The sequence below is a fragment of the Cavia porcellus genome, unplaced genomic scaffold, assembly GCF_034190915.1.
Source record: "Cavia porcellus strain 051 isolate PalLab524CR breed Dunkin Hartley unplaced genomic scaffold, mCavPor4.1 scaffold_2, whole genome shotgun sequence".
NCBI classification, from domain to species: Eukaryota; Metazoa; Chordata; class Mammalia; order Rodentia; family Caviidae; genus Cavia; species Cavia porcellus.
The window spans coordinates 66,537,795-66,551,069 of NW_026947485.1; the positions used below are offsets into that span (position 1 = coordinate 66,537,795).

The 13,275-nt window shown below is 37.0% G+C and overlaps 1 protein-coding gene across 8 annotated transcripts in view; it reads right to left on the minus strand.

Annotated features, from left to right (window-relative positions):
• Positions 1-13,275, minus strand: part of Cdk14 (cyclin dependent kinase 14) — a 567,752-nt gene that overhangs the window by 440,731 nt on the left and 113,746 nt on the right. For all 8 annotated transcript variants that reach the window (XM_063243002.1, XM_063243021.1, XM_063243042.1 and 5 more), the window contains one exon: positions 291-536. In XM_063243002.1, coding sequence (XP_063099072.1) covers positions 291-536 — 246 coding nt within the window. The remainder of the gene's footprint in view (positions 1-290; positions 537-13,275) is intronic.

The following is a 13,275-nucleotide window of genomic DNA, read 5'->3' on the forward strand; positions in this document are numbered from 1 at the left end:
GAAAGGGTAAGAATTTTTAATTATAAATTCCTGAGACTACAATCTACTTTAAAAGGGGACTTTTCCAAAAATAAGTTGAATCATTTCATTCATTTGCTTGCTGGGTACTTATGGGTAAATAGTCCTCATATAGTTTGCTCTCTCTTTTCTAAAATATTAAACCACCCTTGGAGAAAATGCATAAAAATTTACTGATAAAAACAACTGGCATCTTTTAGCACAGTGTGATCCTATAATTAGCAAGATATCCCTTCTGTTTACTCGGAGATAAATAAGAAGACTGCACTTACCGAGCTCGGGCTAGAGTGCCTCCTAACTTTAGGCGACTCTTTGCCAGCGGAGGAGGTCTTAAAGTTAATGCAAGCATTGTTCTCAGAATGCACCCTCTTCACTTGATTAGCTGGTTTCTCAAAGGGGTCAAAAGTGCTCTGTGTCCTCTGGACTCGGACCTTTTTATCCTCAGGAATTGTGTCCAGGTGTTTGATCACTGAGTCCATTCCCTGGCAGTTCCGTGTAGACATCTTTGTGACACATATCTGGAAAAATAAAATTAAATTCAGAACTCTCCACTGATACTTTCATAACATTAACGATGCTGACTTATTTTAGAAAGTATCCCAGTTTCAACTTCAGGAAATACCACCAAAGCTCATATTCTAAAAAGCTAGACCAGCGTCAATCACTGTATGAAAGTCCTCATAATCATAATTTAAATCTACTTACACACTTTTACAATTCACATTTTACAAGCTATCCCTAAAACAAGAGCCTTACAGTATGGACCTTTAGTTCCCACTTATTCTTTTTTTTTTTTATTTTAATTAAAGAAAGACTAAACAAAACAGAAAATGGGTAGAAATAATACATACGTTCAAAGAAAAAATAAACAGTAAGAAATCATTAGTTGATGTTTTACATACTGGCCTCTTACAAATAGTTGTTCAAGATACAAAAGTGGAACACATAAAGTGGTTCCCACTTATTCTTGAACTGTCATATCTTTTATCATCTGATTTTAAGTCAGTATTTCTAAATCATTAAGAGGGTAAACAATGACTTATTTCGGAAAAAATAAAAAATAATCAGATGGTCAAAAACTGATGGTCATCACAGAAGCAGTTAACGCAGGCTAGAGAAAAAATGGCACCATGTTAGTCAAAAGTTTTATATTGCAATATGTTAAAATATGTCCACATTTTGAAACATCGCCAAGTTGGAACAGAGCCAAAGAATTGAGCACATTTCTGGATTCTGTACTTTTCAATTCCAAAGCTAACAAATAAAAAGAAACAATATCAATGAAAAACACCAAGTAACACTCATTATAAAGTCTGTATACATTACTCCAGTGGACTGCTAATTCCTTCCCAGTATCTTCATTCTCTTCTTTCTAAGCCTGCTTCACTTTCATTTTGTTTTAGTCTTTCAGTTTCACTCTACTTTTCCTTTTCTGCTCCGATCTTTTCACACTTTGTCCTCTAGAGACTTTGATATTCATAATGAGAAACTGTAAGGTCTCTAGCTTGTCTGTAAATCTGAGTGTTACGGTTTGAATTTTAAATGTCTCCTAAAGGCTTGTGTGCTAAAGGCATGGTTCCCAGTCCAGGGCACACTGAGGATAATGAAACCTTAGGATAATGAGGCCTCATGAAAACAGGTCATTGGGAGCTTGCTCTGGAAAGGTAACTGGAGCCCCAACCACTGCCCCTTTCTCTGTCTGCTTCCCAACCACCACGAGGGGAGCAACTTTACCATATGCTCCCTACCATGATGCCCTGCCTATCACCGGCCCAAACTAACAAGGCCTAGGGATCATGGACTAAAACCTCAGAAACTGTGATCCAAAACAAACCTTTCCTATTTGAAGTTTTTGAACAGATATTTTGTCACAATGAATGACAAAAAGCTACACACTAGGTAATTTTATATTCTGTCTAAAGAAAAGGTAACTTCTAAATGAAATTGCTTTTAGAATATTTTTCTTCATAAAAAAGATTTCTACACTCCTATATGCTATCAAGTAAGGAAAACTAAAAGATACTTAACAAAAATTCATATTGCTAAAGGAAAAAATATAATTTGGGAACTAATATGTATAGGTTGATTTCGTATGAGCAATAAATATACATATACATTGTATATATATATACACATACATATACATACAAGAGAGATACAAATATAGGGAAGTACAGATAGAGACAGTTAATATTTATATATGCAAGCATATATAGAAGCACAGTGAAAAGTCCTGAAGGAAATACACCTTTCTTAACTTTAGGTAGCTCCACACACGTAGAATTATTGCACAATAAATAGTAAAATTAGTAATATTTTTACACTTTTGTATTATTTGAATTATACATATGCTAATTTATGTTATTTTAAAAAATATTAACATAGAAAGGTGTGTGTAATTAAACTAAGCTCTTTAAAGTTTTGTAACCAAAAGACAATTCTAAAATTAAGTATTAAGCATCAACTCTGTACCAAGGAAGTGTCTCCACTACGAAGCACAAGTTAAATTCTAATTGTCAAGTGAGGATATAGCTAAGCTATGGTTTTGGGGGGAAATATTTAAATTTCTAAGCCTAAAGTATTTCCAAGTGAATATTCCTAACCATTTTACATTTATTATTTTTGCCATCTAGTAGCAAATGATAAAATACAAATAGAAAACAATATACAGCAAACTTCTCAGAAACAGTAAACTTTTACCAACACTGGTCTATGGTAGTGATTTCACTTGCTACGCTTACAAATATATTGCCAGCTAGTTAGCTCCTAGTCCATATGTTAATTTAAAAAGATGTCATCATCCCATGGTGGTCTGCAGGGTACCGTCTTTTCCAGGCACCGCTCATGAACACATGTGAGGCTCCTTACCTTTTTATCTATTTCTATGCAGCAAAGGGCGTTGTCTATCTCACTGCACTGTTTCCCCACAGCGCCTTGCTCAGTGGCTGGCCCACAATAAAGTTCTGTAGTGTTCTGCTAAATTAACAAGTCAGATTCAGGAAGATTCATTTAAATAAGAAATCTCTGTACTTTCTTACTCAAAGAGCTAAAGCTCTAAGATATTACCCAAACGCCTTTTTCACAGTGTTATCAACAAGGTTTTAACTTAATTCCAAAATCATTATGACACCCAGAATTCTAAAATCCCTTGCCTTTGAATAACCTTCACCCTTCAGAATGTGATTATGATGAAACTATCAATGGTTTTGCTCTTTCCTGTTACTTAGGTGGGCCTGATATAATTTGGTGAGATCTTTAAAAACAGGACATTTTTTTCCAGCTAGTAGCAGAACAGTCAAAAAGGTGTGCTCTGGGTAGCCAGGAGTAAAGCAGAGACTCATGCTATGCATTGCCTAAAGGGAACCACATGGCATACACTGATCTCTGCCTCATAATGAGCAGGGAAATGGGGGTCACTATTCTGCACAGACAAAAAGTTATTTCTGCTGACAACCAGTAATCTGTAAAAAGGTCATGAGCCCCAGTTGACAACCAGAACCCAGGAAAACACCTTAATTTCAACCCAGAGAAAGGACAGCAAAAAGCCATCTACTCCATGCCTAGACTTAAAAACTATAGTATCATATGCCAGTATATTTGCAGCACTATGCTACACAGCAATAGAAAACCAATGCATTCATTTAACTTAAATTTGCTTAAAGCACTTTGATATTTGAGCACAATGTTCTTAAGGAACACTGCTGCAGATACACACTGTATCAGACCCAGGAGAAAATTAGCAACACCAACAAACAACCGTAGACTTAAGAGATTGTTGCATGACATAATTCTATCAGTTTACAAAGCTCTCACTCAAATTTTCCACACTAGGTTTGTACACAATTTACTCCAGTCTCCACTGCAGCTGAGTTTGTGTGAATAACACAGGTATCAGTATCTGCTGTGTATTTTCATCCAGGAAAGTAATCTATACTTAGTTTTCCACATAGTGCAAAGTAACTGTTCTGGAAAAGGTTCACATTTCCAATATTTGGGACAAACTACTTAAATGTGATCTGGCCATCTCTGTTAACTATGAGTACAAGAGAAATCAGAACCAGGTCGTTGGATATATCCCAAACCTGTCTGGCCATTCACATTGAAGACTAAAAATACCAGGGAAAGTCTGACCTGGGCAATGATCAAGGCAAGTGAAATAACAATAGTGCTCATTCCCTGCTGAAAGATGCATGTTCTGGCAGCTCTTTGAATGAAATTATTGAAGTGCCTAACGTACATGAAGAAAAGGATAGGCAGTCTGGATTCATCAGTGCACAATAGTGCTGGAAAAATAGTTTATACAGTGGTCTCATCCTCCAGTACCCAGAGACACAAGTGAATCCTTAAACAATCTGTTGGCAACCTAAATAAACTCCTCCCTGCTCCAGAGAGAATTTTCTTTATTTCCACAACAAAATGCTTATGGTCAGTGCACTAGAAAGTGTTGGTAAAGATTTAACCTCACACAAAATAAAACATAGAGACAGAAACATGATATGTCAAAATGAAAAAGAATTAGTGGGAATCACTAAACAAAAAGGTACATTCTTCCAACCAACAAATATGAGCCCTTTTATCCATTGCTAATTTTTACATGCATTCCTAGTGCCAAGATTTTAACTTTTGTTCTAATTCTCCACTGAGAAAAAAAGAAAGAATCCTTGCAAGGTAATAGACTCTAGCTCACAGAGCAGGAAGTACAAAAACAGCTGGGAAATACCCAACCGAAAAGTAGGATATTTTCAAGTATCAGGGAAAATGCTAGTAGAGCAAAGAAATTTGCCTAAAGTGGCTCCCACTGACCAAACTGTGAATATATATATATGACTATCTAAAGGGAAAGTAAAGTATGCCTTAATGAAATGAATTATTGAAATACCATGAGTTCTTTATTGACTTCAAAGGATAAAAGTTGCAACAAAGGGCAAATGAGATAATATAAAAGGAGGAATATAATAAGAAGGGCTTAATTTTAATACAGGACACAGCAAAAAATAATCAAGTTGTGTTAGACAAAGTAGGAATAGGCAGAGCTGTTTGAAGCACATGAGTAGACAGGCTAAGCTCCAGGAAAGAAGAGCAACAAGGCTTGCTCCAGTGAAGGCAGACACAGCCAGCATAACAAAGCACAAAGCTAAAGCTTCCCAAAGTGACACCTTACAAAGCACTCATCTGGCAAAGACACCATATTTCAAGGAAAATCTACATGAAACCAATACAAAAGACACTTTTAAAAAATAAGTTAACTTTTACAGTTAACTTATTATAGTTAACATCTATGAAATTTAATACTAAAATGGAAATTCAGCTTGGCTCTCAAACAGTGATTTAAATATGAATCACTAATTTGGAAAAATCAACCAAGAATCAAAGATCAACAACTCAGACCCTGTAACCCAGGCAGTTATTAGTACACACTATTTTACTTGTTAAGTCTACAAGGATTATACAACCAAAGAAAATGTTATTATGGAACTCCTTGGAAGGAATCTAAATGAATAGATCTATAAGCCTAGGAGGAAAGTATAAAGAAGAAAAAAGAAATAATAATGAAATTAATTCAACCCACAGTATGAGTATTTTACAACAGGGTAAGTGATAAATGTGGTAATATAATTTGTAATAATTATATTTGTGCCTGTTTTCTTTGTTTAAAGTGTCTGAAATATGTTAAAATAACCAGTCACACCAAATTAGTATGTAAAATTAAGGGAATTAATTAAGTCACTAATCTCTGCTTAAATAGAGACAGGCAAATTAGTTTTCAAAACCACTTTTATTAGCTACATATTTTTCTAAGAATATGGGTATGGATTCTTGGCCAAGTACGAAAGCCATGTAGCTGTCCCAGGCACAAGACACCAGGGACATTCCGCACACCATCAGCGGTCACTGTCCCTTCCTCATGCCTCTCAGTGTCCTCAACCTGGGAAGCTTTCCTCCCACCCAAAACACAACTGAATTCAAAAACCACCTGCACTCAGAAGCTCTTGATCAAACCCCACCCACACAAATCAACCCTTTCCTAGAATTCTCCATAGTGACTATATATGCTGTCTTCTACAATATTTTGCATACTTAATTGTAATTCCTTTTAACAATCTCATTAACCTGATGACCTCTTCCACAGGAAAATGACTGTGTCTCATATTCACTGTATTGACTCCAAAAGTATCTCTGCCTTCCAATCTTCTCTTGAAAAGTCTAATAAAGGTTTTTTGACTAACTTCAGAAAAATAAGGGGCTTCACAGGACCAGAAGAAAACGTATCAGGTGCCTCTGCCTGCAGCCCATGTGGAAACGAGACAGGCAAACATGAATGTGAGAGATGCACGTTTGTCTATGACAATGTGTTTTCACCCACACTTAAGTCCATTCAGAAATGAAAGTGACAAAAATCACACAAGCAAAAAAGTCTAATGTATCTGAAAACATTAAAAAATAAAAAACTAGAGAATAGAACTCCCGAGATCCGGCCATGGAGGTACTAGGGCAGCTTATTCATCCCCGCTCTTGGTAAGCACCTGCAGAGTGGGCCTGGAGAAGAACCATTACCTGTGAGCCTACTGCCACGTGGGCTGAAAATCAAGCAGACTTCCCGCGCATGCCCTCTCCCCCCATAGCTACTGGGGATAGCTGTTTCAGCATCTCTTGGGAGGATGACCATATGCAGTATAGCAAATATGGGGGATTTCCTTCTATCTTTGTTCGAAGGCATAGGTTGTTTTCCACTGTTTTGTTATATTTCTTTTGCTCTATTCGGTATTCTCAATTGATTTTATAATGTTCTATTTTTGGTTTGATTTGGCTATACCTAATTGACTGGACAACTATTGTGAAGTTAAAGAGATATACCATAGTACGTATTACTACTATCTCAGTATCCTACTGTAAAATCCTGTACCAATTTCACTGCATTGTCTCAATTGGCTTTGTTCTGTGTTGTCACGTTGCATTTCTACTACTTTCAAAATAAATTAATTAATAAAAAATAAATTAAAAACTATCACAAATACCAAACAAACTTCTGTTCTTTGATTTTCTTTCCAGTAAATTCAGGAATTTAGAATTTCAGTCTTGGTGAGCTCTGAACCACAATATAGCTATTCATCTCATCAATTAATGTGGTCTATAAGAGAAGTTTGCTCAAGGAAGCAAGCCCTCACTGCAAACCAGTAATATGCACAGGCTGCTGCTGGTGGGGGAACAGCCAGACCCAAGCCTTTCCCCATGAGTCAGTACCATTTGCAGACTGCAGGGGGAGAGAAAGAGAACTCACCAAGAAGCAAGCCCTCCCTGCAAACCAGCACCAAGAGCAGGCCACTGCTGATGGGGATGGCACAGCGAGGCTCCAGCCCCTTTCAACACAGGGGCAAACAAGAAGAGCCAATCCCCTCCACCATAAGCTACCTGCTGATCCAGAGAAACAAAGGCTACAATGATAGCTATTCAGGTGAAATGCAATTTGATGCCTGTGGTGTTTGATGTTTTACTGAACTTGCAGGTCTAGGACCAGCGGTCTGATCATCTATGGAGAGGACAACGGTACACAGTGGGTCATCTAGAAGGGCTCTCCTTCTGAAGGTAGTAGCCATTGTTAATTCCCTATTACCTTGTTTTGAAGTCCTGTACCAATTTCATTGTTTTGTTGGTTTGGGTTGGGTTTTGTTCTCTTTTGTTTTGCTTGATTTTGTTATATCCAAAGGCATGAGCAGCTATTTCAAAGATAGCAAGACATATTATGGTAGCCATTTTGGATTTACTACTGTCTTGTTTTGAAGTCCTTTATTGCATTCATTGTTTTATTTTTATTAATTCTATTCTGTTCTGCTCTGTTTGATTTTCACTATGTCTGAAGGTATCTGCAGCTAGTTTGAAAACAACACAGAGGCATTATACTAACTTGTTGATTTCGTATCATTTTGAAGTCCTGTATCACTTACACTGGTTTGTTTTGATTGGTTTTATTGTTTTATTTTCCTTGGTTTTATCCTCTTTAAAATAAAAAATAAATAAACAGAGAGGTTTACTTATTTGTTAGCCAATCTAAACTTAGTAAAAACCATTAGAAATTCAAACTGCTCCAAAGGTTTCAAAAGTCACAATTTGACCTACAATTTTAGCTAAGGATTATGTAAAACCCACACATGACTATCTACTGACGTCACAGCCATGGATGTAAAAAGAGTACAACTTAATTCAGATACAGTCGGCATTCATTTCAAGGAAACTCATTTGGGTTGAAAATATTCCCTCTAAATTAATCATTTTCTGATGATTGGCATTTCTCTAGGTTCAGAATGTGATCTTCTCTACTAGAAAGGAACTGGCTCAAAAGACTCCCATGCTGACCTACTACAAATATATACAATGCATTAGATGTTCATGAAAGAAATATACAGCACAAATCCAATGCAAAACCATGAAATAAGCAAAATCTTGACAACCTTGTGACACCTTTCTTTTTCCCCTTGCCCACTCCCCATGCAGAATTGAGGATTTTCTCAATAACTTCTCTCAAAATCTCTTCCCAGTAGAAAATCATCATCAGTCATATATTTACAGGATTTTTAGAACTTAAATCTAAGTCTCACCTTTCCTAGAATTACTAGAACTTAAAGAGCTAGAGGGAAAAAAAAAGTATTCCCCTGTAAAAGTAGTAAGAACTTCCATCCATCATTGGGGCACAGACAGACATGGCATTTGGGAGCCGGAGGGGACAGAAGGAATTTCTGGTACCCCTGGCTGCCTTCATCATGACTTGAGCCTGCAAGACTAGAACTATGTAGTTCTCTCTTCAGTTGTGGGTTGTGCTCTTACTTCCTCAACTGTGTGTGTGTGTGTCCACATCCCTGTGCCTGTGTGTGGGTAGAGACGGCAGCAGGAAGGGACATGTGGAATAAGATATTAGCTGGTTTTGGATATATATACAGAAGGATGGATCAATGATTGTTGTTGCTTACAGCTGTATTTTATGAGAACCAAGCTTTGCCCAAAATCACCTGCAGAACACTAATATACATAAATCAGAACTGAGTCACTCAAACCAAGCTTCTTCGATTTACCAGGTCTCAGTCTTCCCATCAGAGACAGCAGCTCTTCCATCCTCCTCATTTCGAATGTGTTACTACCAATGGCGGCCAACAGCGTATTTCTGCTAAGTAACTCTGAGGAGATTAGCCACACAAGGCCAGGCACACAATCTGCTTCTTTGTGCCTGCTTTTACATACCATGTTCTCTTAGGCTTCAGAAAGAGTAAAGCCAGGCACACACCACAAACACTCCTCTTGATGTTTTCAAACTTCTCGCATTCTATGAAACCTTGGCATTGTTCCTCAGGGATGGCACCCTGGGCATTCTTGTGCAGAATTACACTACTTGTGTGCAGTGCTGTGCAGCAATGCGTACTGCAGAGCATTTGGCAACACTGGTTCTGCTATTAAGTGCTACTGATGCCCCCACATCACTGGTACTGCCACAACCAAAACTGTCTCCACTACCAACTACATCATATTCTGATCAGACCTCATAAACTTTCATTCAAGTGTAAGTTGTTGTCATATATTTTCACATAAGACACTGTTAAATTTTCTATCATCTGCTTGGTTTATTATCTTAAAAGCGGCAGTTTCTGGGAATGGTGGCACATGCTTGTAATCCTAGCACTCAGAAAGCTGAAGCAGGCTGAGGAACCCCGAGTTTAAGGCCAATCTAGGCTACATAATGAGTTCAAGGCCAGCCTGTACTATAAACCATGGCCCTGTCTTTTAAAAAAAAAAAAGGGGGGGGGCAGTAGGTCTGCCTTTGTTTTGAACTCTTTCTCATTTTCCATAACCATAATGTAAACTCCTGGGGCGCTACATAAATCAGATTTTCTGTTTTTTTAGTGACCCCAGAACATATGAGTGGGTGTTCAGTTAATACATAGTCAATTTTCCTTACTAAAAGCCTTTCCTTTTAGCTAAAAATAGGCCCCTCAAAAAAATCAGTCCTAAGAAACTACACTAAAATAAAGCATCTTCTGAGTTGGGATATGGTCCTGTCAATGAAATGATTTCACCAGCTATTCCCACTCACAAGCATTCAATGTCTAATATTGTGGTTTTGGTTCTAAAAGGATAATTTCTCTACTGACTGGTTACTCTGGGGTCTGACCTAATTTCACTTGAATCTGGATCCATCAACTAATGGACACAGTCAAATGGAAAAATTTGAGGACACTGCATTCTTTTATGTGCTTCAGCAACCATTAGTTATGTTACAACCCTTCCTGAGCTTCAATGCTTAGTATCATTAGATAACTGCCTTGTTAATTCCATCAAGAAATACTGTGGTCTTCCTACCAGTGTAAGCTTTGATAACATTCCTAAAATAACCTTAGTGACTGCTTTGTTGTCTAATACAATATGTACTTGAAATGAGATATATAAGATACAGTTTTGATCACAGGTTCTTACAGACAAGATGCAAATGTTTACTGAATTCTCTAGGTTATTAGTTTTGTGAAATCATAATGGTAAATGTTGTAACACAAGGCTTAATGAGCACTAGCAGCAAGGGCACCAGTTGCATATTAGTTGAGGTCTACTGAGTTTTTCAGATACTTTTATCTTTGGGCACTGGGATTTTCATCTGGGACATTCTCTAACCCCTAGCTGCTTGCCAATTCACAGCACTGATATGTCTTGGAATGCCAGCCCATCATAGTCCTACTAAGTGACAATCCGAATTTCAACAAGACTGTCACATTAAAGTCTGAGACATGGTACTCTAAACCATGTATGATACACTTTCTGATACAGTCAAATAAAGAATTAAAATTCAGAAAGAAGTCAACTCATGTTGAGGCAAAATTTGCTTCAGTCTCTTGACATAACAGGAGTGATAATCATGTCACTATTTTTTTTTTTTTTGCAACATTGTTTTACTCCAACTTCCCACAAAGTACTATGGCAACTGCAGACCACCTTTAAATAAGGTCTGAGATAAGATGTTCTAATAATGTGTACCCATTAGATGTACAAATACAAAAGATAATGGGACAACAGTGAGTAAAGAAAAAAGAAAATACATGGATTTACAAGAGCATTAAGTAACATCATTTCTTACATAGAAATGTATAGGTTCATACACTTTTAATACAGAAGCAGTGTTTCAATTAGACACCATATCTGTAAAAAAAAAAAAAAAAAAACTTTTTTCTGCAAACCACAAAATTCTTTTAAGGAAAAAGAAATCCAGAACCTTGCTTTACGAATTATTTATTGTGGTTTATTTGGCAATTTAGAGAGAGAAAGAAAAAAAAACTTAGAAGGAAACTATTCCTGGATTCATAAAATAACTTTTAAAAGGAAATTACATTTGTGAAGACTACTATGTAAGCTAAAACATATTCTACTCTTGAAAGCAGGGGATCCTTTGGCTGCCTGGCAGAACTGAATATTTCCCCTGCAATTTAGAGAAAGCACATAATTTCTCACTCCTATTCTGTAGAAAACTGGGTAAGACATTTGTCAGACACTGTTTCCACTAAAAATTTAATTAAATATCCCAAAAGGTCAAGGGGAAAAAAAAGAACATATGCAAACTCTCTGGTTTCCATTTGATAGCCACAATTATAAACTGGTTAAAATTCCATCATGGAAAAAAGACAGAGTCAGGGGCATAGCATTCATATCATATGGCCACTCAAGTATCCAGTCCTGAAAGGTGAAATATTAGAATTGACATCTAAATTGCTGCCCCACATGTTTAGAGCCAGAGGCCTCAGAAATGGAGTATGGAAATGCATTCTCATCTGTACATAAAGCAAGGGAGTTACTCTGTCCTGAGACTTCACAAAGCCAAAACCTGTGCCAACCTACAAAATTCCCACAACTATAATGGAGAAATAAAATACCCATTCTCAACCACATAGTAGAATCAAGCTACACAAAGTGCCTCACACTGCATGCTTAATTAGCTTCTTCATCAAGACAGGATTTCCCTAAAGCTCCTATTCTAGAAAAGAAAAGGTCTTTTTCTGCACATAGGGATTTTCCTCCTCTCTCACAGAATTTATGGATTTAAATATAGCTCCTCTTCTTATTAGGTTTTTGTCTTGAGTTCTACCTGAGAAGAGAAAATCAAAGTATATTTTCAAAGAAGCCAACATAGTGTGGAAGTGCAAAATACTTGGGCAAGGGGAACTAACTAACGTTAATCACAGCAATTTAACAGTGAAGGTCATCTACCACGTCAGAAGCACTAAAAACTAGGACTCAGAACATGCTGGATCAATAACGTGATCCAGAATGACTTCTACCTGCACATATGTTGCAGTATATGAAGATTTTTTTAAGCATTATAAGGTTTGCAAATGTCGTCATTTGTCTCAAAAGTTGTGCAAAAGACAGTCTCAGGTGTCATTTGAATCCCGTTTTGTCTCACTTTTGAGTTTCTCTGGAACACCCACAGTTTGTTTGTCCTAAGTTAGACCAGTTCTGTCCTCGTGTTTATAGCTTTAAATATTGCTCTTCTGTCTGCGCTTCTGGCTCAGCAGTCTGTACCTGCACCACAAACAGGAGATCACCAGTTCGAATCCCTGTGCTCCCGCCAACCTCACAAAGGCTCAGTAGTGCGGCCTGTAAATATTGCTCTTGTGTCTCCTTCAAGAGAAAGCATCTGCAAGATGCAGAAACATCAAAAATGGGAACTGAAAAGAACACACTACTGCAGGTCTGAATGATCCATTAGGACCTGAATTCTCTACCCCTAGTAACCACAGGAACAGCATTAAAAAAAAAAAAAAAAAAAGATTAGAAATATTTTTAAGTCTTTCCCTAAAGGAGAAATAAAAATGTGCACTATTATCTTAGTCTAAAACAAATGGCTATACAAATAAATACAATTTATAGCTCCTCTACTATAGCCATTTTTAATAAAATCTAGATGCATTATTAGTGCTTAGATAGTATTTTAGTGGTTAATGTCAAGAGTAATGTTATAAAATTGAAAAGTTTGATGTCTGTCTTCTAATAAAATAAATCTAAAAGCAAACTTTCCCAAAGAATTCAGAAAAATATAGGGCACCACTCAATACAGGCCTGACTTTTGAAGCTCTTAACATTTTCAGAGAATCATATATGGGTCACTAACCACACAGAGCTTATGAAGAGAAGCACAGGGAACAATGAGGCTTTGAAGAGAAAAATGGAAAGATCTTTCAGCACAGCTCTAACAATTGGCCTGTCTGCTGTAAAGAGCTAAAATTTCAC